Raw genomic sequence first — 26,570 nt, forward strand, 5'->3', positions numbered from 1 at the left:
AGCTAAAATTGAAACAAATTCAGAGATTCAACAAACGTAAACTTGCGTTTCATTTTATTTCATTCCCCTACCACTGATGATGCTACATGTTTAACTTTGATGGAGATTAGCCTGTTTCAAAGACAATGAAAATTTTATATAAAATTTACAATGCACCATGAAAAAACAGTTCAAGACAAGCCATAAAACTTGAAATACTACACTCTATTTCTGATATTTCTTCACTATAACCCCTTTGACATGGTATAACCCCTTTAACATGGTTTTACCCCTTTGACATGGTATAAACCCCTTTGACAGTACTTGGACATGGTAATACTAGCATTAGAATGCTCTGTCAATAAGCCCGACACATATGCTATGTTACATATTTTCATTATCAGGGATCAACATTAACGGTTGTCTGATTGCCTGAGGCAAGTGAAAACCCAGTTCGGACAAGTGAAACGGGGCAAGTGATTTTTTCAGTAGGAAATGTGATTATTATAATAATTTTGTTAAGCTTGATGAATATCAAACATCAGAAAGTAAAGCCCAACTCCATATAGTGTTGTTTTCTTTACCGAATCCTCAGATTATAGTGAAGGCCCATTTTAGTAGATGGTACTGTATCACCATTTGACAGAGAGAGATAATTAAAATAATTAGAATTACTGGTTGACAGGCTTATTAGAGTCTAAAATATTTCGGACAACTAAGTTTTTCAATTGGACAAGTAAAACTTTGAATTTACTTGGTCAAAGGGCAATTGAGATGAAAAGTTAATGTCTATCCTTGATTATTATATCTTATCTCGCCCTCGATGTCAATAACTCTGTCAGACACGTAGTAGATACATGTCGGATTTCAATTCATTAACGAGGATTTGAATGATCGGTGTGATGATTTGCATGTCATACATTTAACATATATTCTATAAGTTTAATTTATAAACAAGAGGCCCGTGGGCCACATCGCTCACCTGAGTTACCTTGGCCTTGCCATTGTTCAACTGTTGTGATTTTTATGTAAAAATTTTTTTTTTATCAATCTTTATTCCAATGAAAATTTTGACCCCATATTGTGGCTCCAACCCAGCCCCAAAGGATTACAGTATCACTGAAAATCATTAATGAATTCACATAACACACCGATGCCTCAACAACAATATGACTTATATGACCTTGCTGTTCTGGATAAAACCAAGGTCACAAGGTTAGATCATAGATCATGGTATAATATGAAAGACCTTGCCATAAGAAATTGGTATACAAAACATGAAAGCTCTATCTTAAATTGTTCCATCTTCGCTAGCCAAGGATGACAATACATGGTGTTTCTCTTTCATTTTCACTAGCCAAGGGTAACAATAAACAGCTTTTCTATAGAAAGAAAAACACCTGCATGTATCCTTACCCTTGGCTAGCAAAGATGAAATAGTTCAGGAGATATAGAATAGGTATAAAAGTAGGTCATATTTCAAGGTTAAGGTTATACACTAATGTACGTATCACAAGGTATTGTCATAATGAATCTACAGTGCTCCCTCAATATATTGCCAACTTTTGTTCAAGACGAATTTGGGCGATAAAGCGGGGGTGGCAATATAACAAATTCACAATTACGGACAATTCACTGAGAAATCAAAAGAAATTCAATATCATAAAGTTAATTGGACTTCATTCTGTATAAACATTTAACCTGGCCACCTGAATACCTTGTCACACGTCACCGCACCTCTATCAAAGTACAGGTGTGATTACCAGGGAATGTTAGGTAATTGGGATTATTATCAAGGGTAAACTCCTATAAAATTTTATCATTTGTTTGTGAAAATCATTGGCATATGGCATTATGCAGGGTTGGCATTAGAATGGGGGTGTTAACATTGGAGGAAATCTGTTCTTCAGGATTTTCAGCCAAGAAGCGGGGGTGGTGGGGGGTGGGGGGTGGTGGGTGGCATTATAATGGGGGCAATATATTGAGGGAGCACTGTGTGTGTGTGTGTGTGTATATATATATATATATATATATATACACACACAAAATATAAAAGCCCTATACCTTGTATGTTTCCAAATTACATATTTAACAGGTTATGTTTTTAAAAGTGGGTTAATTTCCATGGTCACAGGTCAATGATCATAGTACGATATGAAAGGTCTTGCCATAAGAAACCTATCGACAAAACATGAAAGATCTACCTTAATTAGTTCAGGAGATATTGAATTGGTCAGAGATTTAAAAGTAGGTCCAACATCAAGGTCACAAGGTTAAACTTCACAAAATACTAAGGTCTTTATATCATAAAGAATTTATATACAAAATATGAAATTCCCACCTTAAATAGCTCAGGGTGTTTTTATTTCAAAGTAGGTCAAGGTCAAAAGATCAAACACTACTGTGTACAAGGAATCTATATTCAAAATATGATAACTCCATCTAAAATAGTTCTGGATATATTCAATAGGTTATGTTTTCTGTTTAGGTATAACTTTGAGTTCAAGTTCACAAGGTCAAAGGTCATGATATGAAATGAAAGGTATTGCCATAATATATATATATATATATATATATATATATATATATATACACATACACACATCAAAATATGAAAGATCTACCAGTATCTTAAATAGTTCTGAACATATTTCATAGGTCAGAGTTTTCTTAAAAGTGGGTCAAACTACCAGGTCAAGGTCAGAGAACAACACTCCATTGCCTAGGGGGTCTTTTAGCATTCCAAATATTTATGTTGTACGTTGTGACCATTGAGATGAGCGAAGCCCATTAACATCTTACAACACGACTTATATAGACATTTTATCCGCCTCTTCATATAACGCGGGAAATATAACGTGGTGGATGTAAACAGTTATATTGTGACGTCATATTAGCTGTAATGTTTTTTCTTCTTCTCTCAAACCAAGCAAAACCAAAACGTTTGAAGCTATAAGAAAGCTTGTCTGGAATTTAAAAACGTTTATGGTACTTTCTAAACAATCTAATTATTTTAATTACCGGTTTGTCCATGAAGTATACTGCAGTGACGGCGACATTTTTCCAGAAGCATTATGGGTAATACTCATCTTTTTTCAGCTGATGAAGAGCAAATCACGTGACTCATATGTGTAATCATTGGAGCGAGCTCGTCGCGTTGCTTCGCTTTGCTCGCTATTAATTTTGACAGAAATCAGCGAAATAAATACTATGCAAATTCGAAGGCTATACACTGTACCGGGTTAGATGCTATTTCTGTAAAGTTGTTGAAAATTAGCTCAGATGTAATTGGCTAAATTTTAACATATTTGCTAAACATGTCTATAAAAATTGGTGTGGTTGCATTCGAATGGAAGAAAGCTAGAGTTACCCCTCTTTTTAAATCTGGGGACAATCTTATAGTGAACAATTATCGACCTGTGTCAGTTTTAGCAATTCTCAGCAAAATTATAGAAAGGCAAGTTTTAACTCATTTTACTAGTAGTGGATAAAAACAATATTTTAACTGAACATCAATCCAGTTTTAGACCAAAGGATTCATGTGAAACAGCACTTCATAACATTATTGATAATTGGTTAGGTAAATAGATAGTGGCAAATTAACAGGTGTATTTTTTATTGATCTTTGACACTGTAAATCACCAAGTATTATTACATATGCTTTTATCATTTGGTATTAGTCAAAATTCATTTAAATAGTTTCAGTCTTATCTTAGTGGAAGATCACAATGTGTTAGATAGAAAGGTGTTTTGTCTCAGGTGAAAAAGATGTTACAATAGGAGTGCCTCAGGGGTCTATATTGGGTCCATTATTCTTTATTATTATCATTTTTTTGTTTGTTAACGATTATCCTAAGTTATAATTCGAACAAGATGATAGATGTTTATACATATATTCTATATCGGCAACCTCACTGTATTTTCCCAGTGATATCAAGGATATATTTTATGTATATACAGTGAAACTTCTCCAAACCGGCCCCTCAGAAAACCGGTTCTCCCTGAATATCGGCCGATTTTCAAAGTCCCGGCAGAAATCTTAACATTTCCTTACAAAGAAAGTCTTACAAAACCGGCCACCCCTGAAAACCGGACATCGGCCACTTTTTAAAGTACATTTGTTAACAAACATGTGTAATTTACCCTTAACATACTGGCCACTTTTTGAAGACAATAAAATTTTGGCCAGAGGTTGATCAAGATCATCCAGGTGTGCAAATTGACTGACCAACAGGCCAGGTGGGAAATTATCTACCGAAGGTGTGAAAAAAACTAGTGGCCTCTTTAATTTCTATTGTATACCTGTGCTGTCAAGGGTGTTAATTGACACTTAGCTAATCCAAGAGACCCTTCCAAATTCTGTACAAAAGGTAAAAAACAGTTAGGAACATATTGAATGAATAGGGTATCAAACGCCATATTGTTTCACCATACTACATGTATTGTATGGATATAAGCAGTATTTAATAAAGAAGAAACCCATGACTGTTAATGATAATTATTAAAAGATAGATTAATTTTCTTGGTCTCCATAGGCTTAAAATTCCAAGAAATATTAAAATTACAATTTCATATTTACTACTGTACTTTTTAAAAACGTCAAAACAAAATTGTTAATGACATAAGCGATGAATGTAAACAGAGTTTTTATATGTAAGAGGAATTCCAATAATAGGTCTCTGTGTTTTCTTTATGTATCATGTTATAGATTTTCAGTTTAAAATTTGATGATTTCAGCGAGAATATTTCTTGTAATTCATAATTACCATTAGGTACAAGCGGACTAATTTAATCTCCACCGATAATTGATCATAGATCACCAGATCAAATTGAACAGTACCTACATGTACTTTGTGAATATTGAGATAAAACGTCTATAATTGCTAAATTCTCGGTATACCGGCCATCCCTCTAAACCGGCCGTTTTTTCCGGTCCGAGAGCCGGCCGGTTTAGAGAAGTTTCACTGTATTCTATTATATTACATTATCTATCCGTGAATATGTTTTATAACAGGAACACAATGCAAACTAGTCATTTGATACTAAATTCTGCTATCCTGTCTAAATAAAAGACTTAATTATTTATTATCATTACAGACGGAAAGAGAGATGATAGACTAATGGTGATCAGAATAGCTTACTTGAGCTGTCAGCTCAATTTAGTATCATATAAGCTGATAAAAAAAAAAAACACACCCCAAAATCAAATTTTGTCTTGAAATGCTTTTACATATAGATTGATACAGATGTAGAAGCTTTATTCAGTGTTGAACATATACAAACATTATACATCATATGCTCTGAGGAGCTTGTATAGTAAAGCAACAAACATAATTAGCCTAAACAATGAATATCACAAGCATGAAGAATTAATTATGACACAACAGGCAAAAGAAGAATTAAAACTGTAAATGTCAAAAGAACTCTTCAAATCGAAAATTAAAATTCTTTATCATTCAAAATATTCAAGGACAAAATTATATCCATTTCCAAAACATTCTTAGTCCGGAAAAAAAAAAAAATCACTTAATTCGTGCTTCCAAATTTTTGTTTCATCGTGATCCATATATTCATTGACGTCCAATTTTTTCCCTATTCTTCTAATTACCTTCAATTTTAGGATATTAGTTTTCACCTTGGAGTCCTGTGTATGATTATGATATATTGTTTACAATATACTGCACATCGCAGCGAAGTACAACATTATTATACATGTATATGCCTCCTGGAATTCATGATTGGCAAATAAAATATCTTATAGAATCAGAAGTTAAAGTTATACGTACCTTTTACTGCCACGTAATAGACAGAGTAATGAACCTGTGTAATTAAAACAATAAAAATGCAAATTACGTCTGATGTCACATACCTGACACGTTTCCTACTTTCTCTTTCGATCGTGAAAGTGAAACATACAGACTATTTTAGGAGAACGTCAGCTGGGATAAGAATTTATCACTCAATTTGATTTTGATGTTTTTGATATAAAATAAAGAATTTAGAATTAGTAGAGATTTTTTAATGCATTTACTGAAAAATATTCTGCCTATTTTGATATTGTGTCATGGAATAACAAATATTGGTTAAGAATAGATCAAATAAATTCATACACCGCGTAGCTGACAAAATTCTCCCAGTATTAATTTCAGGCAACTTTATATATCAATATGTTACAAATTTATTCACTGAAATATTAATAAACTCTTATTTTTCTTTATAATAACCTATTTGTGAATTTTTCGTCTTTTAGACGTGTTATTGCGAATGCGCAACCGGAAGCACGAGTTTCAAATTTATTTGTTTACGTACTGTGTCCAGACCTGTCTGCGGAAAGCGGCCGCGGAAAAAAAAGTAAACGATTTCCATCGCGACTTATAACCCAGAAGATGTAGCATTGCATTTGGAAATATGGAGGTATATCTTTGCATTTCACAGTTAATTGTATTCGAACACATTACATTTTGTAAACTAACAAGATTTTTATTTTTTGGGAAAATTAATCACACGAACAAAACACAAGAACATGCTTGTTTATTCCTTAGTCTTCAATATGACAATAGAATATTAATGTAGCGTGACACTTTGAATACCTTTTTTGAAAATAAGCGTCATCTAAAACCTAAATAGTTCACAAAATATTCACCTTACGCCATTGTTCCTATTCACATGATCAAATCTACAAGGTTTCCGTTTATTAATATTGACTCTAAACACGGTAAATAGAATATTTTATTTAATGTTTATATAAATAGTGAGAGGAATTTCAAAATTAATATTTCATTATGTTGAAAAATGTGTTGGATTATGCAGATGTATAAAGAGATCAATTTCATACATATAATTTGGAAGTGAAAACTTGTGTTGACAGTGAAGATCCACTTCATTGTGCAGTGAACTACCAACATGCTATGAACATTCTAGTGATTCTAATTTGGGATAAACAATGATCAAAACCTTCTGATGACAGGTTTCAATGGCCTCACCGTTCTGTAAACGATTTGTAAGAAATCATGTGATAGCCGGATTTATTGAGCATGGATGTGAAGATGATAGTGCATTGAGTATGTATCCTCTGACTATTTGGTGGCATAGGTTTCTGAGTGATATGCAAACCCACCCAATTCTGTATACCTTTCAGCTGATTATATTTGATTTTCTTATTTATAAATTCACTTTTAATGTATTCTAGATGTTATAAGTAACTTAATTATTACACGTAAGGGGATATCTGGTGCTTAACATTTTGAGAAAAGTCTTTCTTTTAAAAACTTGAATATTATGTACATGTGTAATTACTCTTATTTTTTTCACTGATCTGTCTGATTCTTATGATATGAAGTGATTAATTCTAAATATAAGTAAAATTAATTTCTTTAAGTTGAGAAAGAGCACAGTTCTAAAATATTTTCATTATGAAAAAATAAGAAGATTGAAAATGTATATGATCCAACTTTGACAAATCATAAAAGAACTTTAAGATGAAAAAGTAATGTTTGCATAAGATTAAAGTGCACACATCTTTAAAACTTTTACCCACTTCAGACACAAATAGTATGCATGCAAATCATCCTATGAAAACATGCTTTTATGATTGCATTTAGAACATTAGAAGGTGCATGTTTTACACAAAAGCACATGGTATGCATGATTAAATGAATAGAAAATTCATTTTATTTTATTGGAAATTAAAATAACTATATGAAGAATGGATTTTGAATGACATTATTTTATAAAAGAAGAAAAGTAAATTCAGAAAGTATATGAACATATGCAGATGATTGTCATGTTCAAATAATACCTATGTAATTAATGTAAATATTAAATAGACTGAAAACATTTAATGCAATTTTTACTAGGGCATACACCTTGGAGCCTGGTTTGGGGATTTAAATGCTGAATAATCATATCTAATCATGAGATTTGTGTATTATGGATGGTTGTCAAATACAACATCTAGTGGATTTCTTGTTTGATTAAGTCAGACATTTTGTGTGAATGGTTTCATTCCTATTGTTCTATCCTTGGCATAATCTGACAGTCTGATTTTCATCAAGTTTGACCCATTAATATTTTTCTCACACTATGGTGCCAACACAGAAAAATCCAAATTGCTCGATTGATACGAAAGAGTACATATTTAGAAAATACACAGACTAGCCCTTTGGGTTTGTTTTTTTTAAAGATAGTACTAAAAGCAAATCACTAAAATATTTTAAGCTTTTCAAATTAGTTATAGATGGGGGGGGGGGGGGGGGGGGGGGAGAGAGAATTTCATCATTACAAATTGAAGTTAGCCAACAATAGCTGCATGTGTGTCATTTTCTGATGTTATTGTTACCAGTATTCAATGCTACATAATGTAATGAAGAAAATCAACAAAATATTCCAGCTATTGAGAATCCTTTCATGTACAGTGTATTATACTCAGTGTGCTGGTTCACACATATATATCAATACTAACATTGATTGCCAATGTAGGTTTTTTTTTTACTGTGGATCCCATTAAACAATGTGTTTTATTGTACGTGTGATTTTGATGTGTATATGCTTTCGAGTTGAGATATCTCAAGTGATTGAACATTGTTTCAAATGTTTTCTTTCAGATTTTGATTATTCACATATTGAATTTCATTTTAAATTGAAGAATTATGTATCCATTCAAAGTAATTGTATTTTAGACGAAAGCATGAAAGCTAAGAAAGGGAGATGTCGACTGAGCCCGAACGAGGAGGCTCGGCTGATGAAGGAAGAGAACGAGAAAAGGCGACGACTCCGACTGCAGCAGGTTCGACATCGTTAGATATATAATGGGTACACTGTAGACGTACAGCCAGAGTCAACCGATTTGCTCTGAAGATAGGCCAACATTTGGTTAGAGCATCAGATTCACACATTAAAGCTTCCTCTGGAGTAATGATGTGTGATGGCAGTGGAATGTAAAGTTTTGAAGTTAATGCTTCATTTATGAAAGCATTAGATAGTCATAACAATATAGGAACAGTAATGTTGTAATGTTTAGATGTTTTTGAATATGTTAAATCAATGATTTATTTAACATGGAACTCCCAAGGTGAGATTAGCGTATTTGATGTCGAAACTCCATGAACAGAATTGACCATTTACAAGCAAATCATTTATGAAATCAACAGGTTAGGGAGCAGTCCAATCGAAATGCTGCTAGGATTCGCCAGGCCGTTAAACAGGAAAAGAACAAACAGCTCCAAAAGATAGCTTCCTCTCTTCAGGTACAAATTCTCAGCATTCAGAAGTGGATTCAATTAAAAATAGGTCATCTGTCCTCTGGTAACATCTCAGGGGGTATGACTTGTAATTCCACAATTACCCAGCAAAATAAAGAAACCTTCATCCAGCAGGACTCATTGTGAAAGAGCTTTTTAAATATATGCTAATTATGCCGAGGTTTTACCTGCATTATTTAAAGGGTGTCGAGATAATGCCAGTATTCAATGAGATGTAAAATGAACATTTGTGATTGATTTTGTCATGAGTACAAGTCCCAGGATTAGTTAACACAATGCAGCCATTGAGAAATTAAATGATAGCACAGAATTATAATTCAGGGGACTTCATTTCTGATGATGCTCTTTGGGTATATTAGTTGGTGAATAAAGCTTGGGTTGTCATTTTACAGAAAGGCGACGCTGCCTGTGATTTCTTCAGTTATTTTAAAACTGCTGATTTATATGGGGAAATCACTATGGCAATGTTTTGTTTAGGATGAACTTGAGAGGGAAAAAGAAGAAAAGATCAGACATTTGGAAAACCAGTATGAGAATAGTTTACGAAGTATAGGTCAAGGTCACCGAGAGGCCAGTGAACAGGTATGTCTCTTTTGAATAAAACTATCATTAGAATCACATTGTGTGCAAGTTTTATAACACCTGTTTGTATGATATTAGTAAAAAATAAGTTTAATTTTTGTGTATTTTATGATGATGAACAAATAAGATCTACAACTCATATTAATTTACCGTAATGCTTCTTGTTGGCTCTGAAATTTGCGCAAATGGGCCAATTTGATTTGGGAGGAAACGAGTACCCAGAGGAAACCTACGTGTATACAGGTTTAATCTTGCATGGTCATTACCTTTGAAGTACATGAGATTAAGTATCAAATCAGTGTTTCTTTTGGGTCTGATTTGGGGTCAAATATCGGTTCCAGTCCCAATCCAAAATTTCCTGAAATTTTCCCAAAATTTGACCAAAAAATCCCCAATCATAAATTTAAAAAAATAAAATTGTATGACGTATCTAAACAAAATGTTTATACTGTGTACACTTTCTCTATTATGGCACTTCTGGTGATGAGAACCTTGTGATTTCTGGTACACTGGACACTGTCACAGGACTGGTATTTATTAGATATAAAGCATGGTTGTTATACATTAATTATACCTTGAAGACTTTTCATTCTAAATGTATGATTGATGAACATCACAAATTTTCATTAAAAATGAATTTTCCCAATTTTCTTGTTTTGTCACTAATATTCCCAAGTTTAAGGGCCCTAGTCCCAAAGTACTGAAGGAAAAAAAACCCACTGCAAATATTTGGCAGGCCTACTTCACAATTAATGACTACTAATGAATCCCTTCTAGATGCCACCAATAAGTTGCCTTAACCAATGTCAGAGTTATCTACCTTTCATCATAGACTGTTTTCTAGTAAGGGATAGACACTATAAATCTGCTTGGGAATTAGTGGTCTGTTTTGTCTAGTGTGTCTGCGAGAACATCATACCAAGTAACGTCAGTATTGAACTGGTATATTCTATTTGACTCAATATTTTTCCCATCGAGTAACACTTTTGAGCTAAGAGTTATACTGTTAAACTCAGTGTGTGTTATGGCACGTCTGTCATATTTGTTCATCGTAATGTGCATACTTGTTAGGTCATATATATAATTTGAATGAAAATTGCATGGCTCTTAAAGCATGCATATGATTTGAATTTACGTTGCATGTTGTTTAAATGTAAACATTCAGAATTCCAGATTGGTATCATCAATAAAAAATTCCTGAGATTTAATTTGAACAGTATTTTATCATGTATAACATAATAAGGATTAGGCAGCTTGAGATGAGATGAAAGATCAATGAAATTTCCCCAGATCACACTGACTTAATTTTCCTGGATCACACCAACTTAATTTTCCGGAATCACACTGACTTAATTTTCCCTGATCACACCGACTTTAGTGGGTCAGCTGCCAAAACCAAACAAAGAAAATTTTATTTTTGGTCGGAATACTGATATAATGATCCAGTGTTTGTATCTATTATTGCAGTGATACATGTAAGTGAGTGTATAGCCCAATTCTTTTATTGTCTAGTCATTCTCAACAAAAGTATTGTCACAATTGTCATCATAGCTGTAGTATGCTTCATTATGAGAATTTCAGGAAATTGCTCAATGTTTAATGAAGCTTTGTCTCCTCTTTTAATTTTAATGACAAATTAACACACCTGCCATAACAGTGGTAAGGAATTGCCTCAGTAATTACCTTGTATTTATAACAGCAGTGTTCGAAATTGGTTTAAAACATGGTATAGGCCAGCTTATTTTCTTTCCATTTCCATCACAATGCCCTCCTTTCCTCGTAACGTTTATCAGACGTCGACTTTTGGAATAACTCTATTACTTTAAACCTAGAAAATCGACATAGACAATTTGGTGTATCCCAATTACAATTGGCATAGACCGGAGTCATTTGACATAGACTCAGTCTATCAGTCTTTGGTTAATTTAACACTAACAGTGGTAAGGAATTGCTTGAGTAACCTTGTATTTGACTCGTTGACAGGTGGATGTGGAGGAGGAGCGATATTTGATACAGCAGGAATCGAACAGGCGAGCAGATACACGATATAAACAGGCCCTGGAGAAACAGCGACGTGAGCAGATGTTCCAGGAGTACGAACAGAAGTACCAGATTATCGTCAGGTATCAACAAATAAACTATTAAGATAAGGTTATAAAATGTTTGCGGAGTACTGCATGAACAACAATACCAGATTGTTAAAAGGAATGATTATCTGTACCAAGTATTACTGCGGATGCTTACAAAGTACAAATCATTACTTTTCATGGTGTAGACAAACAGCATTAGAAGCAGAGAAGGAAAGAGCCAAAACTATAGCTGCCTTACCACCTCCTCCTAAAGACCCAGTGCTGGAACTGGAACAGCCAGAGAGTAAGTCCATTTTACCGATTTATCCCTACAAACAGCCAGAGAGTAAGTCCATTCTACGGATTTATCCCTACAAACAGCCAGAGAGTAAGTCCATTCTACCAATTTATCCCCACAAACAGCCAGAGAGTAAGTCCATTCTACCGATTTATCCCCACAAACAGCCAGAGAGTAAGTCCATTCTACGGATTTATCCCCACAAACAGCCAGAGAGTAAGTCCATTTTACCGATTTATCCCTACAAACAGCCAGAGAGTAAGTCCATTCTACGGATTTATCCCTACAAACAGCCAGAGAGTAAGTCCATTCTACCAATTTATCCCCACAAACAGCCAGAGAGTAAGTCCATTCTACCGATTTATCCCCACAAACAGCCAGAGAGTAAGTCCATTCTACGGATTTATCCCCACAAACAGTCAGAGAGTAAGTCCATTCTACCGATTTATCCCCACAAACAACCAGAGAGTAAGTCCATTCTACCGATTTATCCCCACAAACATCCAGAGAGTAAGTCCATTCTACCGATTTAATCCCTGCAAACAGCCAGGGAGTAAGTCCATTCTACCTATTTATCCCCACAAACAGCCAGAGAGTAAGTCCATTCTACCGATTTAATCCCTGCAAACAGCCAGGGAGTAAGTCCATTCTACCTATTTATCCCCACAAACAGCCAGAGAGTAAGTCCATTCTACCAATTTATCCCCACAAACAGCCAGAGAGTAAGTCCATTCTACGGATTTAATCCCTGCAAACAGCCAGAGAGTAAGTCCATTCTACCGATTTATCCCCACAAACAGCCAAAGAGTAAGTCCATTCTACCGATTTATCCCCACAAACAGCCAGAGAGTAAGTCCATTCTACCGATTTATCCCCACAAACAGCCAGAGAGTAAGTCCATTCTACGGATTTATCCCCACAGTCAGAGAGTAAGTCCATTCTACGGATTTATCCCCACAAACAGTCAGAGAGTAAGTCCATTCTACGGATTTATCCCCACAAACAACCAGAGAGTAAGTCCATTCTACCGATTTATCCCCACAAACAGCCAGAGAGTAAGTCCATTCTACCAATTTATCCCCACAAACAGCCAGAGAGTAAGTCCATTCTACCGATTTATCCCCACAAACAGCCAGAGAGTAAGTCCATTCTACGGATTTATCCCCACAAACAGCCAGAGAGTAAGTCCATTTTACCGATTTATCCCTACAAACAGCCAGAGAGTAAGTCCATTCTACGGATTTATCCCTACAAACAGCCAGAGAGTAAGTCCATTCTACCAATTTATCCCCACAAACAGCCAGAGAGTAAGTCCATTCTACCGATTTATCCCCACAAACAGCCAGAGAGTAAGTCCATTCTACGGATTTATCCCCACAAACAGCCAGAGAGTAAGTCCATTCTACCGATTTATCCCCACAAACAGCCAGAGAGTAAGTCCATTCTACGGATTTAATCCCTGCAAACAGCCAGGGAGTAAGTCCATTCTACCTATTTATCTTCACAAACAACCAAAGAGTAAGTCCATTGTGCCGATTCTATCTCCACAAATAACCAGAGAGTAAGTCCATTGTACTGATTTAATCTCCACAAACAGTCAGAGAGTAAGTCCATTGTATCGATTCTATCTCCACAAACAACCAGAGAGTAAGTCCATTGTATCGATTTATCCCCACAAACAACCAGAGAGTAAGTCCATTGTACCGATTTAATCTCCACAAACAACCAAAGAGTAAGTCCACTGTACCAATTTATCCCCACAAACAACCAGAGAGTAAGTCCATTATACCAATTTAATCTCCTTAAAAAACCAGAGAGTAAGTCCATTGTACCGGTTTATCCCCACAAACAACCGAGAATAAGTCCATTATACCGATTTAATCTCCACAAACAACCAGAGAGTTGATCTCCACATTTATTTTCAAAAATGAAATTTATTTCTTAAGTATTGGCACTTCATGTATATAATCATGCATTTGCAAGTTGTAGCATTTTAAAAACCTTTATCAGGATGGTTCATTTCAGTGTGTGATGTATGTTGTAGGGAAGCCTGTTAAAATGACTGACATTGATAACTTCACCACCACTCACTATCACATTAAGGAGGAGTATGCAGTCGATAAGGTCAAGCCCGGTGAACAGGTATCGTCATAGTCATTTGCATAATATGTACGTTTATTAGAAGCAGTAGGAAACAATTTATCAAATGTATGAAAAAATATATTTCGGTGCACAAATGTACTCTGTCCCTGCAAAGAATAAAGTGTGCTTAATTTGAGGTTGGACTTCAATATTGTCATAGTGATGTAATTTATTCTGTATTTATGATATTGTCAGCCTGAATTCCGTGATAAATTTTCATTCTGTTAAATTCAGCCGATTTTAAGAAAACGATTGATTTTACAGGAAGACGCCAGAGTGGCAGCAGAAGAGGAGGAAATCAGAACAAAAGAAATGGACCTGGAAAAAGTCTGTCTCTATAACGACCGCCTGTCTCGGGCCAGAGTGAGGCACAATAACGCTCTAGAGAAGGAGCTCCTATCTCACGTGAGTCGTAAGATAATCGTGGAGGTACAATATTAGCACTGCTGTGTTACAAAGCATGTTCATCTTGACTTTTTCTGTCTCATGAATCACATTCAGGTGGTTCTTTTAGCAAAGTAACAGGTTGGATAATAAGAAATGGTCAATCATCAAGTAAATATGGTCTGTAATTGTATTGTAGGACTATAATCAGATTCTACATGACCTCAGTGACCTCCAGAGAGCCGACAGGGATAGAAGACAAAAGGTGGTGGCTAATATCCCGGTAGGTGTCTATAGATACTGTACATGTTCGATGGCAAGTGTGTTTATTCAGTTAAAGTTGACAGTGTCACTTCTGTACTTGTATTAGTGAAAAATTACAGACAAAAAATTCAAAGATCTGGATGTATAAGGAATCACTGTCTAGTTTTGTCGAGTATGTGAGCTGATTAACTACATGTGCAATGAAAAACGTGATAATTTGCAGATTTATATTTAAAATGAAAATTGAAATATAAAATTGACATATATCAGAAATACTGTCTAATAGAAGTACATGTGACATTCCATGTTAATTTCCATTGTCCACTTGACCTTTCATTTTGTATGAATTGAGAAATTTACACCCAGTTGTAAGTTGTGGGGGAAAATTAACACATAGGAGCTTCAAAGAGTAATATCACAGAGAAAAATAGTTGGAAAATATAAATATACACTGAATTCATTAAATGATAAAGTTATGTTTTCAAACCAGGTGGATTTTTTTTTACCTTTGTAGAAGCAAGTGTTTGAACCTCCACACCGACGCCTGGAGGACAGAGATGAACGTCAGAAAAACATGGAGGAAGCTTTTGAAGACCTGTACATGGCTGACACAAGTATGAGAAGCAGATATTTGTACTGAGCGTTTACTATTAAAACTTTCTTTTATACTAGCTCTCTCTGTTGTCTTTGCTTCTACTAAACTGTAGTATCGCTGTGAAATATTTCAGCTCATATTGGTTTCTTCTGCTTGTAAAATACTAAAAATGTGAATGTGTAAAATAAGTGTACATTTGATTTTACTACTTTCACTAGATTTAAGTGATAATGATGATTTGGGTGTTGTTGGTTGGTTTGTTTGGTGTTTTTATTTTTGGTTTGGGTTTTTCATTGTTCAGAATACAGAAGTAAAATGACCTCTAGTTACAGTATTTCCCATTTATAAAATAATCAATAAATGTATATATAGATTACATGGGTGACCTGAGCCTTGCACTAGACCCTCACCCTCCCCCAGACACGCCGACAGCCACAGAGTCTCTGGAAACTTCGGTCCTGACGGACAATACTCCCCTTCAGCAGCCCCCGGTCTCCAGGGTGCCAACCATACTGAAGGACACCTCAAATATTCAGAAAACGCAGGATGACAGTTTACATAAACAGCCAGGTACAGTAGTACCAAGATACATACAGTTAATGATAAGAATCTTGATATAGTATATGTAGTATCGTAAAAGTGGTTATTTACGTTGGAGGTTTCCAACATTACGCACGTAACGGGGGATTACGTGGTAACTGAATGTAATATATAATATATCAAATATTTATAACTATTTGAGTGGGGGAAATTTATGTGCTTATTACATGACTGCGTTAGTGTAAATTTCCACTTTTACAGTATTAGTAGAGGCACACGATTACGTTTACAATTTGTGCGATCAGACTTGTACATCCATTGGGGCAAAAAATCAGCCCAAATTTCAAACAATAGACTAAGTTCGCGACTAACAATTTTGACTGCATACAGAGATTGTTTCCAGCTGTTATAAACGGCAATATAAAGTAGTACAGAAAATAGAATGATTGTGTATACAGAGATAGTTTCCGGCTGTTATAGATGACAATAATATGTAGAATAAATAGAATCAAAGTTACATTGAGATGATTGAATTATCACAGAGAAGGTTCTGAAGAAGCTGATGGACAGGATCAAAACCCAGAGACAGGAATGGATGTCAAAATCCATGCAGGAAGTTCCTGATGATGGTGCAACCATGACGACACATCCTATTCACCAAGTGTTGTCAGGAAAAAGCACAGGTATCATGACAACCATCCATATTTATGTTTCCCCTCCTTTAGGGGGGAAACATATTGTTTTTGTACTTATGTCAGTTCGTCTGTCTGTCACAAAATCTTGTGAACACTTCTCCTCCTATATGGTTTGTCGATAGAATTGAAACTATGTACAATGCATCAATGCCATTTGTAGATGTGCATATTGTCAGGACAGGAGGATCCAATTGTTTTCCTAAAAGTTATATTGGATCTAAGAGGGGTGGAGGATGTAAAATAGCTTGTGAACACTTCTCCTATATTGCTTATTTGATAGATTCTGAACTTTGTACAATACTTCATTGCCATTTGCAGATGTGCATATTGTCAGGACAGGAAGATCCAATTATTTTTCTAAAAGTTATAGTGGATCTAAGAGGGATGGAGTATGTAAAATAGCTTGTGAACACTTCTCCTATATGGCTTATCAGATAGATTTGACATTTTATACAATGCTTCATTGCCATTTGCAGATGAGCATACTGTAGGGACAGGAGGATCCAATTGTTATCTTTAAAGTTATAGTGGATCTTAGGGGTAGAGGGTGTAAAATAGTTTGTGAACACTTCTCCTATGTGGTTTATCGGAGTTCATAATGTCTCTGTTCCTGCTCATGCTTTCTCCTCCATATCATGCAGTACATTAAAAGGAGGTTTCATTTGGAACCCTTCTAATTTGGGTAGCTGGGGGGGACATTTGTTTTTCATAAAAACAATCTCTAGTTTACCAAAATTATGTGAATGAGGAAACCTGTGGATTTATAAATAGTAATTCAAAGAGGGCAATGGCAAGATATGCATTCTTTAGATTTTGTGTTTCCTTGAATAGCGCCTACACTGTCAGAATACTCACTCTCAGAACAAGGATCACCTGGTATTGAAAATGTAGAACCTGCCAAGGTCATTCAGCCTCAGAAGTCGCAAAGACAACACCCACAACAGAATTTTCAGGAGAGAACCCAGTCTGGACAGGGAGAACCAGTTAAACAGGTAAATTCAGTAGATGTACATGTAGTCTGGACAGGGAGAACCAGTTAAACAGGTGAATTCAGCAGATGTTGTGTTAGCTTTATGAATTTATCATGCATGCTGCATGTATTTGATTCATTTAATTTAATCGAAACATAAAACATATTTTATCACGAATAATATGATAGGATTAGGTAGCAGGCAGAGCCTATATAAGCCTTGAAAACTTTTAGCAAATCAAAAACTTTTGCTGCAATCATTTCTGACGTAATCACAGTAATTCAGTAATCACTCTGACACCAATATCTGATACTGAAAGATAGGTTTATCTATTGCATATAATTATGTAATAAGATAGAAATTTTCATGTATGAAATACACATATTTAAGAAATAAATTTCATTGTTAAAAATACCTGAGGGCATGAACTGTGACCCTTTATGCCAGCATACTTCACGGAATGTGAAAAGTAGTTAGAAGTGTTGCAGTTCCTACCTTCATGTATTTTCAAAACTGAAACTTCTTACATTTACATTTTATTTTCATTTCTGTTGAAATTCCCGTCTGTTAAATAGACTATAGTTATCAAGGTTCATATGCACATTGTTCACATCTGCAAGTATTCATGAGGAAATGGCTATCATAATAATACGCCAGTTTCGAGATATGTCTGAGTTACTTCCCTTTGGAGAACTTTTGTACTTAATAAGGCGTGAAACAATTTGTTTACATCCAGGAGTGGGACAAATTATAATCATTTGATAAGTGAATTTGCTCAGTAAGTTTCTCATATGCAGTTTCATCATCCGAATTTGACTGAATCACTAAGTAAATGATAAGTATTCAGGAAGTAATTAGATTCCTTATTTTATGAGAGTACTTAATATCACGAAATGACTAGTATATGTCAAATCACGAGAACATAAATTCACGAGTGCTCTGTTGATCAAGAGTCTTTACATGTATTTTAGCAATATAAAAATAAAAGCGAGTAATTTTAATTTGCGAGTGATGCTTCGCGCAAAATTACGTGATAATAAATTCTTTGCATATATTTAGGAATTTATATTATTTCGTTGCTCATATGTATCATATCCAGGATATTATTTGCAAATATGACATTGTTTTTATGTTTCCACATTAGTAAAATATTTCTTTCTTGACAGTATTTTGTATTTTCTACATTAACATATTTAAAAGGAAGTTGCTTTTAATACATCTTATTGTCTTCTTCACTGACTGTAGGTCCACTCTGTCCCACTTAGGCATTCAAAGTTCCACTAAATATACCTCCTAGTACACAGAAGAGGTCTTATCTTGAAACTGGCGTATTGGGAAAGATATCGAAGGCAAAAACATTGGAAATGTAAATACTTCTATATGAGATTTCCTTTGGATCTGCATTGTTGTTGCAGGTTGAAGTTCCGGGGTTTGGTGTACAGAATGCTCGCACTGTAGAAGACATCTTGGAACAACAAAAGCAGATAGAGTAAGTAGTCTGCCTGTCATGAATCGCAGGGAAAATAGCAACACAACCGACTGAGCTCAGCCTGCGATTGTGAGTGGGTGCATGTGTTGCACTTGTTGAATGAAATCTGCTTACTGAAGATTTTTGTTACATATATTGTAATTTGAAGCAATTTATATGAGACTTGTTCCAAAAAAAATGTTCAATACTCCATATTTTTTACTCTGAATTTTGCACAAATAAACAGATACTTCTCATAAAAAGTAAGATAAAGAAAGATTGTAGAATTTCTTGTTGGTTGCAGATGCAAATAAAATCTGTTGATAAATGTAATTGCAATGTAAAGTTTGAAGTGGAGAAAAATGGTGCAGTTTTCACTTTTAAAAATGACAGTGGTAGAATTATAACCTCTGAAAATTCGGTACAAATTCTTGGTTAACACTTTGTTTTTAACAGGCCGTTGTTAGATCTAATGGCCATTGGTACACATGCAGCGTAAGTATGAGTGAAATGAGAGTCCTGATTTATTACATGTAGATATTGTAACGTTTTTAAAACTCTGTTAGGCACATCATAACTTTTTCTTCACAGAGCTTTTGCTTTTATTCACGAATCACTTGTTCAGAAGTCTGTTAAAGGACTCAATTTATTGAGATTTTATGTGAATATATACATGTATATGTTTTGTTTTTGTGTGTGTTTTTTTTAAGTGTGGAATGCACTTCTGTATTAGGAATATGCTAACCATTTGTTCACCGTACATTGTAGTTTAGGCAGAGTGGAGCACACCCACACTAATCATTTTTTCGTTACATATATTTACATTGCAACTCCTTTAGGTATATTTAATTCATTTCTACATTTCTAGTTTCATTTTATCATGATTAAATTGAAGTTTTAGTGTAAAGTACATGTATATACAAGTATAACTACACATGTATGTGATAAATGAGACACACAGTAGGTATTCTGATCTGGTTGTGTCGTTTAAGTGTAGTGTCTCGGCATTTTTACATGTAATGTAAGAGCAAGCTGTAGGAACTGCTGAGTCTGCATATACTATTGATAATCGTAATGTTTGTAAAATCTGTAACTGCCAAACTCTGTAGTCAACATTATTCAGACATTGCATAGTGAATGTACAGTATAGAGCTATAGAGTCAAATTTTGTGGATTATCATTTTTGGTTTGGTCTGCGAGAACGAAATTCCACATATGGGTTACTTGAAAATAGCATATGTGCTTGAAGTCCACTGGTTTGAAATTCTGCAAACACGGTGGAAATATGTACTGCGCGTAATAATGCACCTTTACAGTTTTAAGGATGCCTGAGTGCAATCAATTGCTGAATTGTTTATTGTTTTAATTGCAACTTGGTCTAACCAATTAGCTGGTTAAAAGGACATCAAATTTTGCATCGTAATGCACAAATATTAATGTTTTACAAATCATCCCTCCATGCAAAAAGTAAGTCAAAATTTATTTTGCAGTGGACTGAATTTACAGAATGTAAGGATCTTCTACTACATTTCTCTTCTCATATCATCATAACTCGATATTTTGTTTGATATATACATGGTGCTATTGCATATTTACTGTGTGATAATCAAAATGGGGCTTGTGTTATTAGTTTCATGTTAATGCAGGTCCAGACCTGGTCTTTAATGTAGAAAAGAAATAACCAGAAATATTATTTCAGGGAACAGAAAAGACTACTAGAGAAGAAACTGCAAGAACTGAACAAAAGGCAACAGCAGCTCAACACATCAGTGGGAGGAGACATGTCACATGACCAAGAAATGACTACTGTAAACGGACAGGTTTATCTGCAACGCCAGGGACTGGTGGCACCAAGATCAAGCAGTATGCATCCGCAACCTGCCCAACCCCCCAAGTCACAAAACACCTCTGCACCACCGCCATTTCAAAATGGACAGTATTTAAATGGAGCGTTCCATACATCTCAAGGTTATACATTTCCACCGACAGGTGGGCAACCTTTGTTGAATGGGCAGGCTTCACTAAGTGGGCCAAAGTGGGCAGAGCCACCTCAGTCAAATCGTTCACAGGTTTCTATGTCATCTGTGTCCCACAGCTGGATGGAGCCCCCATCTCTCTCACAGTACACCATCCCATCCAGTTCATCCTTACCAAACATCCAGGCAGCACCGCCATCTTCACACTTTCCTGCACCTCCTGTTATGACTGTAACAACTGCTGCTTCCATCCAACCTCACCTGAGTACTAGTCAGCCTCCTCTGACACGTTCAGAGGCACCTGGTACTTTTATCACCCCTTCACTGCCAATTCCTTCCACAGTCTCCATGTCCATGCCAACACAATCACAACTACAGGCAGAGCACATGAGGAAAGTGAAAGAGTATCAGCAACAACTCCTACTCAAACATGAACAGAGTAAACGAGTCCTGGCGGAAACCAGGGCAGAAATCGAAAGACGCCGACAGGAACTTCTGCAGCGGTTTCCTCAATTGGAATTCAAGTCTCCAGTGGATGGATCAGTGAGTCAGAAAGAACAGAATGGATTCAGTGACGGTATTCAAGTCGCTAATCAAGGGGATCCCAAACTTCTGACCTCCACTACATTGTCTCCAAACAAAGCAGCCATGACGTCTCTCCTGTCCCAGTTAGCAAGCAATCCGTACTACTCTGCCCGACTGTCAGAACCTGCAGCAGAACAGCCGTCAGAAGCCAAAGCCGAGAATGGAAAAAATAAATTTCAAAAAGTGAGAAAGTCCTTGGCCTTTGATGCTGATGATACTCTACATGAAACACCTGGGAAACCCGGGCAATCACCACTGTATCAACCAAGCCCGGGCTCAACCACTGCAAATGAAACAACAGACCTAAACGACACCACTATGTCCTCTTCAACAGAGAGGGGGAGTCCAGCATTGCCTGGGAGGAGGTCGGGTTTATCCACTACATCTGAGTCGGATCATTCCCAACTGAGTACTGCAAGAAACGATTTGTTCGAACAACGACAGCAAGAGTTACGGCGACAGCTGGAGGCCATACAGAGGCAGAAGGAAGAGATTTTACAGCGCCACCAAGTGGTACAGAGAAAATTGCCGCCTCAGCAACTGTCACAACCTGAAGATCGTCATCTAGACTATGAGGGTAAGTTTTGGATTTGTCACTTTTGCAGGAATGATTTCATATGTATACTGTTGGTACTAAAAGAAATATGTTGACATTTCAGAAATCACTGAGATGGAGTCCTCTGATGACCAATCGGCATTGGTTGATAAGACAGGTCAAAGGTTAGTCCCACTTCCCTTTAAAAAGACTACTGTACTGGGAGATCACAGGCCTCATGAACTAAGTACCATTCAGGTAAGTCCTTCGCACTGGTTGTGAGAATTTTATTAGTTCATATAACTCTACTTACAAAATATTGAACGTGATGATTGTATTGCATGCTACGATTAATTCTTCTTATGTTGCAGGAAGTTGAGACTTCGCCATCCAGTGCTAGGTACTCAGGGGTAGCAGCATCAAGTCGCCATAGTTTGTCCTCCACGGAGAGGAGCTCAGCGTCACGAAATTCCACAGAAAACTACCAGCGACCCACTCAGGCAGAGCCAGCAGTAGTGTCTGTCACAGCTGGCCGGCCAGTCACTGACACTGGATATCAGACGGCACAGCTGGACGAGGTGATGGCCAGGGCCTCCGAGTTCACCCCCGGCATACTGGACAGGCTGAAGCAGAAGACTAATGACGTGTTTTATAATCTGGGGGATGAGGACTCAGCTGAATCATATAAACAGTTGAACTTCACACCTGATTCCCTTTCTACTGGTATAGGGTTTGATATGTGCACATGATATTGATTTTGTACGTGTAAATATGTAATAACAAAATCATTTGTCATTATTTTCAAATACTACATGTACAATAAACATACATGTATCTTGCTGTTTAAAAATGTTTTTGTTATACATACATGTAATTTAAACTTAAAGTTTGCTACCTACCTATTATTAGGAAATGTCAACAAACAAAAATCAATTATTATTATTTATAAATACTACATACAACAAATAGCATGCCTTACTGTTTCAAAAAAAAATTAATGCTATGCAAAATTTTACCTGAAAGTTTGCAGTGTTTTTGTTGGTCTCTTTAAGGTCCCTTGGATGAATTGGATGTGTCTTCCACTCTCTCTACAACGCCTGGATCCAACTTTGTGGTAACGCCCGGATCTGAAAAGTTGTCTGGAGTACAGAATCCTGCTGCAATGGCTGGACAGTATGACAGCACAAATGATTCTGTCTACAGTTCTAAATCTTGGGCAGATGAATTCTTGTCATTTCATAAACTTCAAGCGGAGAGAGCCTCCCTGGAATCACAATCTAAGTCTGTTAAAGAGTCTTTGGACAGTAACGCGCCTCGCAAGGCACCTGTAGACAGAAGTTACAATGTAGTACATATGAGCCAGGATAAATTTTCTCCAGAATTTGCCAAGGTCGGATCTGATATGGATCTGTCACAGTATCCCATGTCAGAGACCAGTGATAAATCAGACCGTGGCGGCGTGTCTCCTGCAGGCAGACTGGAGTCGGAACTGTCTCAGTACCCGATATCTTCTGAGGTTTCCCCGGGCAGTCAAGACAATGAGAGAACCAACAGAACGTCTCCTCAAGACAAGGATAGTGAACTTAATCAAGCAAGTCTGACATCGACTACGGAAAGCACCAGCAGCTACATGGATCTGAAAATGGATAGCAACTTACTAGGGACCAGGGAGTTTGATTTTATTGGGCACAGTCGAGTTCAGATAATTCCTGATAACAGCCGAGGAGAATTTGCTTCACCAGACGGTCAGTCTTACAATATCAGTGGTAAAGTGGACTATGCCAGTACCCCAAACCACAAATCAGTGCCACCCTCCACAAAGAGACTTTCACAAATTTCTCAGTTCACAACCTCTCCAGAAGAGACAGAAATTCAGGCAGGATCGGCAAGGTTCCCCCAGCCAGGTGGACATTTTCAAGGTCTGCCTCACATGGATGACTCCGAGCATCAACCACTTGTCCACCCTCTGGTCTTTACCAAAGTTTCCGGTCCTAGTGGTCTTCCTAGTGTGACGGAGGTCAGAGAGAGTCAAACATCAGACCAGAGTAACCGATCAGATAGTAATTTCCTCTCCAAGCTGCCCGACGAATCGTCTCTCAGTCAGTTCACCGTGACGACCACGGACCAGTCATCTAAGGACGACCTCTCGTTAACTCAGATAACAGTGAACACAGAATCTCCATCAAAGGCACTGGGATCCCTCTCCCAGTTCTCCTTCAAGTCTAGTCCTGACGTTCATGCTAAAACGGATTCTTCTTTGAGTCAATACAGTGTGGAAAGTCCTGGGGCTCAAAACATGTCTGACAAATCAATGAAGAACACCTCATCTTCCACTAGCCAAGACGAGGAAGATGAAAGTTTTGTAGCTAAAAAGTTTGCCAATTTAGACCAGTTAATTCAAGAATCACGAGACTTAATAACCAAACATAAACAACTGATCACAAAGAATAAGGAGATTAGTTCATCGGGTTCAGGCGGTGTTCCCAGCAGTTTCACAACTCCAAGTGGTGATCCCAGTGGTTTCACAACCCCAGAGGTTCAGAACGAGACCGTGCCAGACAGCTTTGGTAGGAGCAATACACACTACACAGGACTAGAAAGCACTGGGGATCTCAGCACTGGAAGTCAGATAAGCTGTTTAGAAAGCAGCAGTTTTCAACAGGTAACTCTTTAATACTTTGGTATAAATTGCAGAGGGCTTACAAAATTCTTTTCAATTAAATGTGCTCTTAACTCTCAGTTTATGTAGATGTACCAGGTGTGTCATGTTAATGTAAACATTTATTTGTAAAAGCTTGTTTCCATGACAATGCGAGGGTTGAACAATCCCAATTATATATTCTTTTAGTAACTAGGGTACCTGAACATTCACCTTGGTAAATATAGACATTTTTTGTATGGTGGCCAAAATTGGCCCATATCATATATATGTAGTAGACATGGATTTAAATTGTTATAAAATAACTTACATTCGTCTGTTGCTTTCAAACAGCTGACGAGGGAGAGTGGTATTACGGATGACCCCGACCTGACCTTGCTATCTGTGACCTCTGACATTGCTGAGCAGACTGAAGAAATTACCGGAGAAATAACTCACCGATCGGATGGAACCAGTGGGGGAGACTCTATCTTGTCTTTCGAGCAACATGAACAGAGTTTGAGAAGTTCTCCAGACAGAGAATTCAACGACAACTACTTTCAAGATTTAGCAGGTACATGGCAACTGACGTAAAGTTTTATTATGTAATGTTGATTCATTTACTGTAAAAGTTGTTATTTATGCGTGGGGGAAATTTGCACTAATCACGCGGTCATGTGATAAGCATGTAAATCTCCCGAACACGTTTAGTTAAAAATATTTGATATAATATAATTATAATTATATTCAGTTACCACATATTTTTCTCCCCTGCGTAATGTTGGACGTGGAAAAACGCGTACTTAACCCCCCTGAGTAAATAACCCCTTTTACAGTATATGATGTATCCTGTCAGACAATGTGTTAGAAATTCCTGTAGATTTGTTATTATATGACTAATTAATATTCACAATGGTTTGTGAGAAAACTCTTGTGAAATCAATTGTCTTGCTTTATGTTTTTATCAAAAATTGATATTAATTTTCATCCTGTTTAGTTTACCTGAGCTATAAGTTCAAGTGAGCTTTCTGATCACCTGTTGTGCGGTGTCCATCTGTCTGTAAACTTTACACAATTTTGACTTTTCTCCAGAACCACAGGACCAAATTTAACTAAACTTGCCATAAAGTATGCTTTGATAAAGGGGATTCAAAATTTTTCATATGAAAGGTCATACTCCTTTCAAAGGGGATATAATTAAGATATATTGAAAATATGGTAGCATCTTTTAATAATCTTCCTCAAGAAACACTAGACCAGACGAGACAAAACTTATGTAGATTCAAAATTGTTCAAATCATGGCCCTCAGGGTAGGATTAACATACAAGCATCCTCAGGAAGTTCAAATTCTAGTTTGTTCCATTTGTGGCCCCTTGGGCATATGTTGTGAGCACACTGGGGCAGTGAAGGATTAAAATTTTACTTGGGAATATATAATGAAGTCTTCAGAAATCTTATGAACAGCTAGGCCATGATTTGTCATGTTAATAACAAGCATCCTCAGGTAGTGCAAATTCAAATTTGTTGAGATCAATACCATCAGGGGTAGGATGGGGCCATAATGGGATCAAAGTTTTACATGGTATTA

General features: G+C 36.4%; 1 protein-coding gene across 13 annotated transcripts in view; it reads left to right on the forward strand.

The window, feature by feature from the left end:
• Positions 1-6,238: 6,238 nt before the first annotated feature.
• Positions 6,239-26,570, forward strand: part of LOC125657639 (microtubule-associated protein futsch-like) — a 30,640-nt gene continuing 10,308 nt past the window's right edge. For 7 of the 13 annotated variants that reach the window (XM_048888330.2, XM_056149244.1, XM_048888337.2 and 4 more), the window contains exons 1-21: positions 6,254-6,393; positions 6,848-7,040; positions 8,658-8,764; positions 9,129-9,224; positions 9,717-9,821; positions 11,805-11,944; positions 12,097-12,194; positions 14,233-14,330; positions 14,595-14,735; positions 14,914-14,997; positions 15,493-15,592; positions 15,946-16,143; positions 16,656-16,796; positions 17,640-17,800; positions 19,195-19,268; positions 19,704-19,742; positions 20,947-22,385; positions 22,468-22,601; positions 22,715-23,066; positions 23,396-25,005; positions 25,336-25,555. In XM_048888330.2, coding sequence (XP_048744287.2) covers positions 6,953-7,040; positions 8,658-8,764; positions 9,129-9,224; positions 9,717-9,821; positions 11,805-11,944; positions 12,097-12,194; positions 14,233-14,330; positions 14,595-14,735; positions 14,914-14,997; positions 15,493-15,592; positions 15,946-16,143; positions 16,656-16,796; positions 17,640-17,800; positions 19,195-19,268; positions 19,704-19,742; positions 20,947-22,385; positions 22,468-22,601; positions 22,715-23,066; positions 23,396-25,005; positions 25,336-25,555 — 5,425 coding nt within the window. In that variant the 5' untranslated portion in view covers positions 6,254-6,393; positions 6,848-6,952. Of the gene's footprint in view, positions 6,394-6,847; positions 7,041-8,657; positions 8,765-9,128; positions 9,225-9,716; positions 9,822-9,900; positions 10,352-11,804; positions 11,945-12,096; positions 12,195-14,232; positions 14,331-14,594; positions 14,736-14,913; positions 14,998-15,492; positions 15,593-15,945; positions 16,144-16,655; positions 16,797-17,639; positions 17,801-19,194; positions 19,269-19,703; positions 19,743-20,946; positions 22,386-22,467; positions 22,602-22,714; positions 23,067-23,395; positions 25,006-25,335; positions 25,556-26,570 lie in introns of those variants that run through there. The other 6 variants (XM_048888333.2, XM_048888335.2, XM_048888332.2 and 3 more) reach the window with 4 other exon arrangements.

This window comes from Ostrea edulis, chromosome 9 (assembly GCF_947568905.1).
Source record: "Ostrea edulis chromosome 9, xbOstEdul1.1, whole genome shotgun sequence".
NCBI lineage: Eukaryota > Metazoa > Mollusca > Bivalvia > Ostreida > Ostreidae > Ostrea > Ostrea edulis.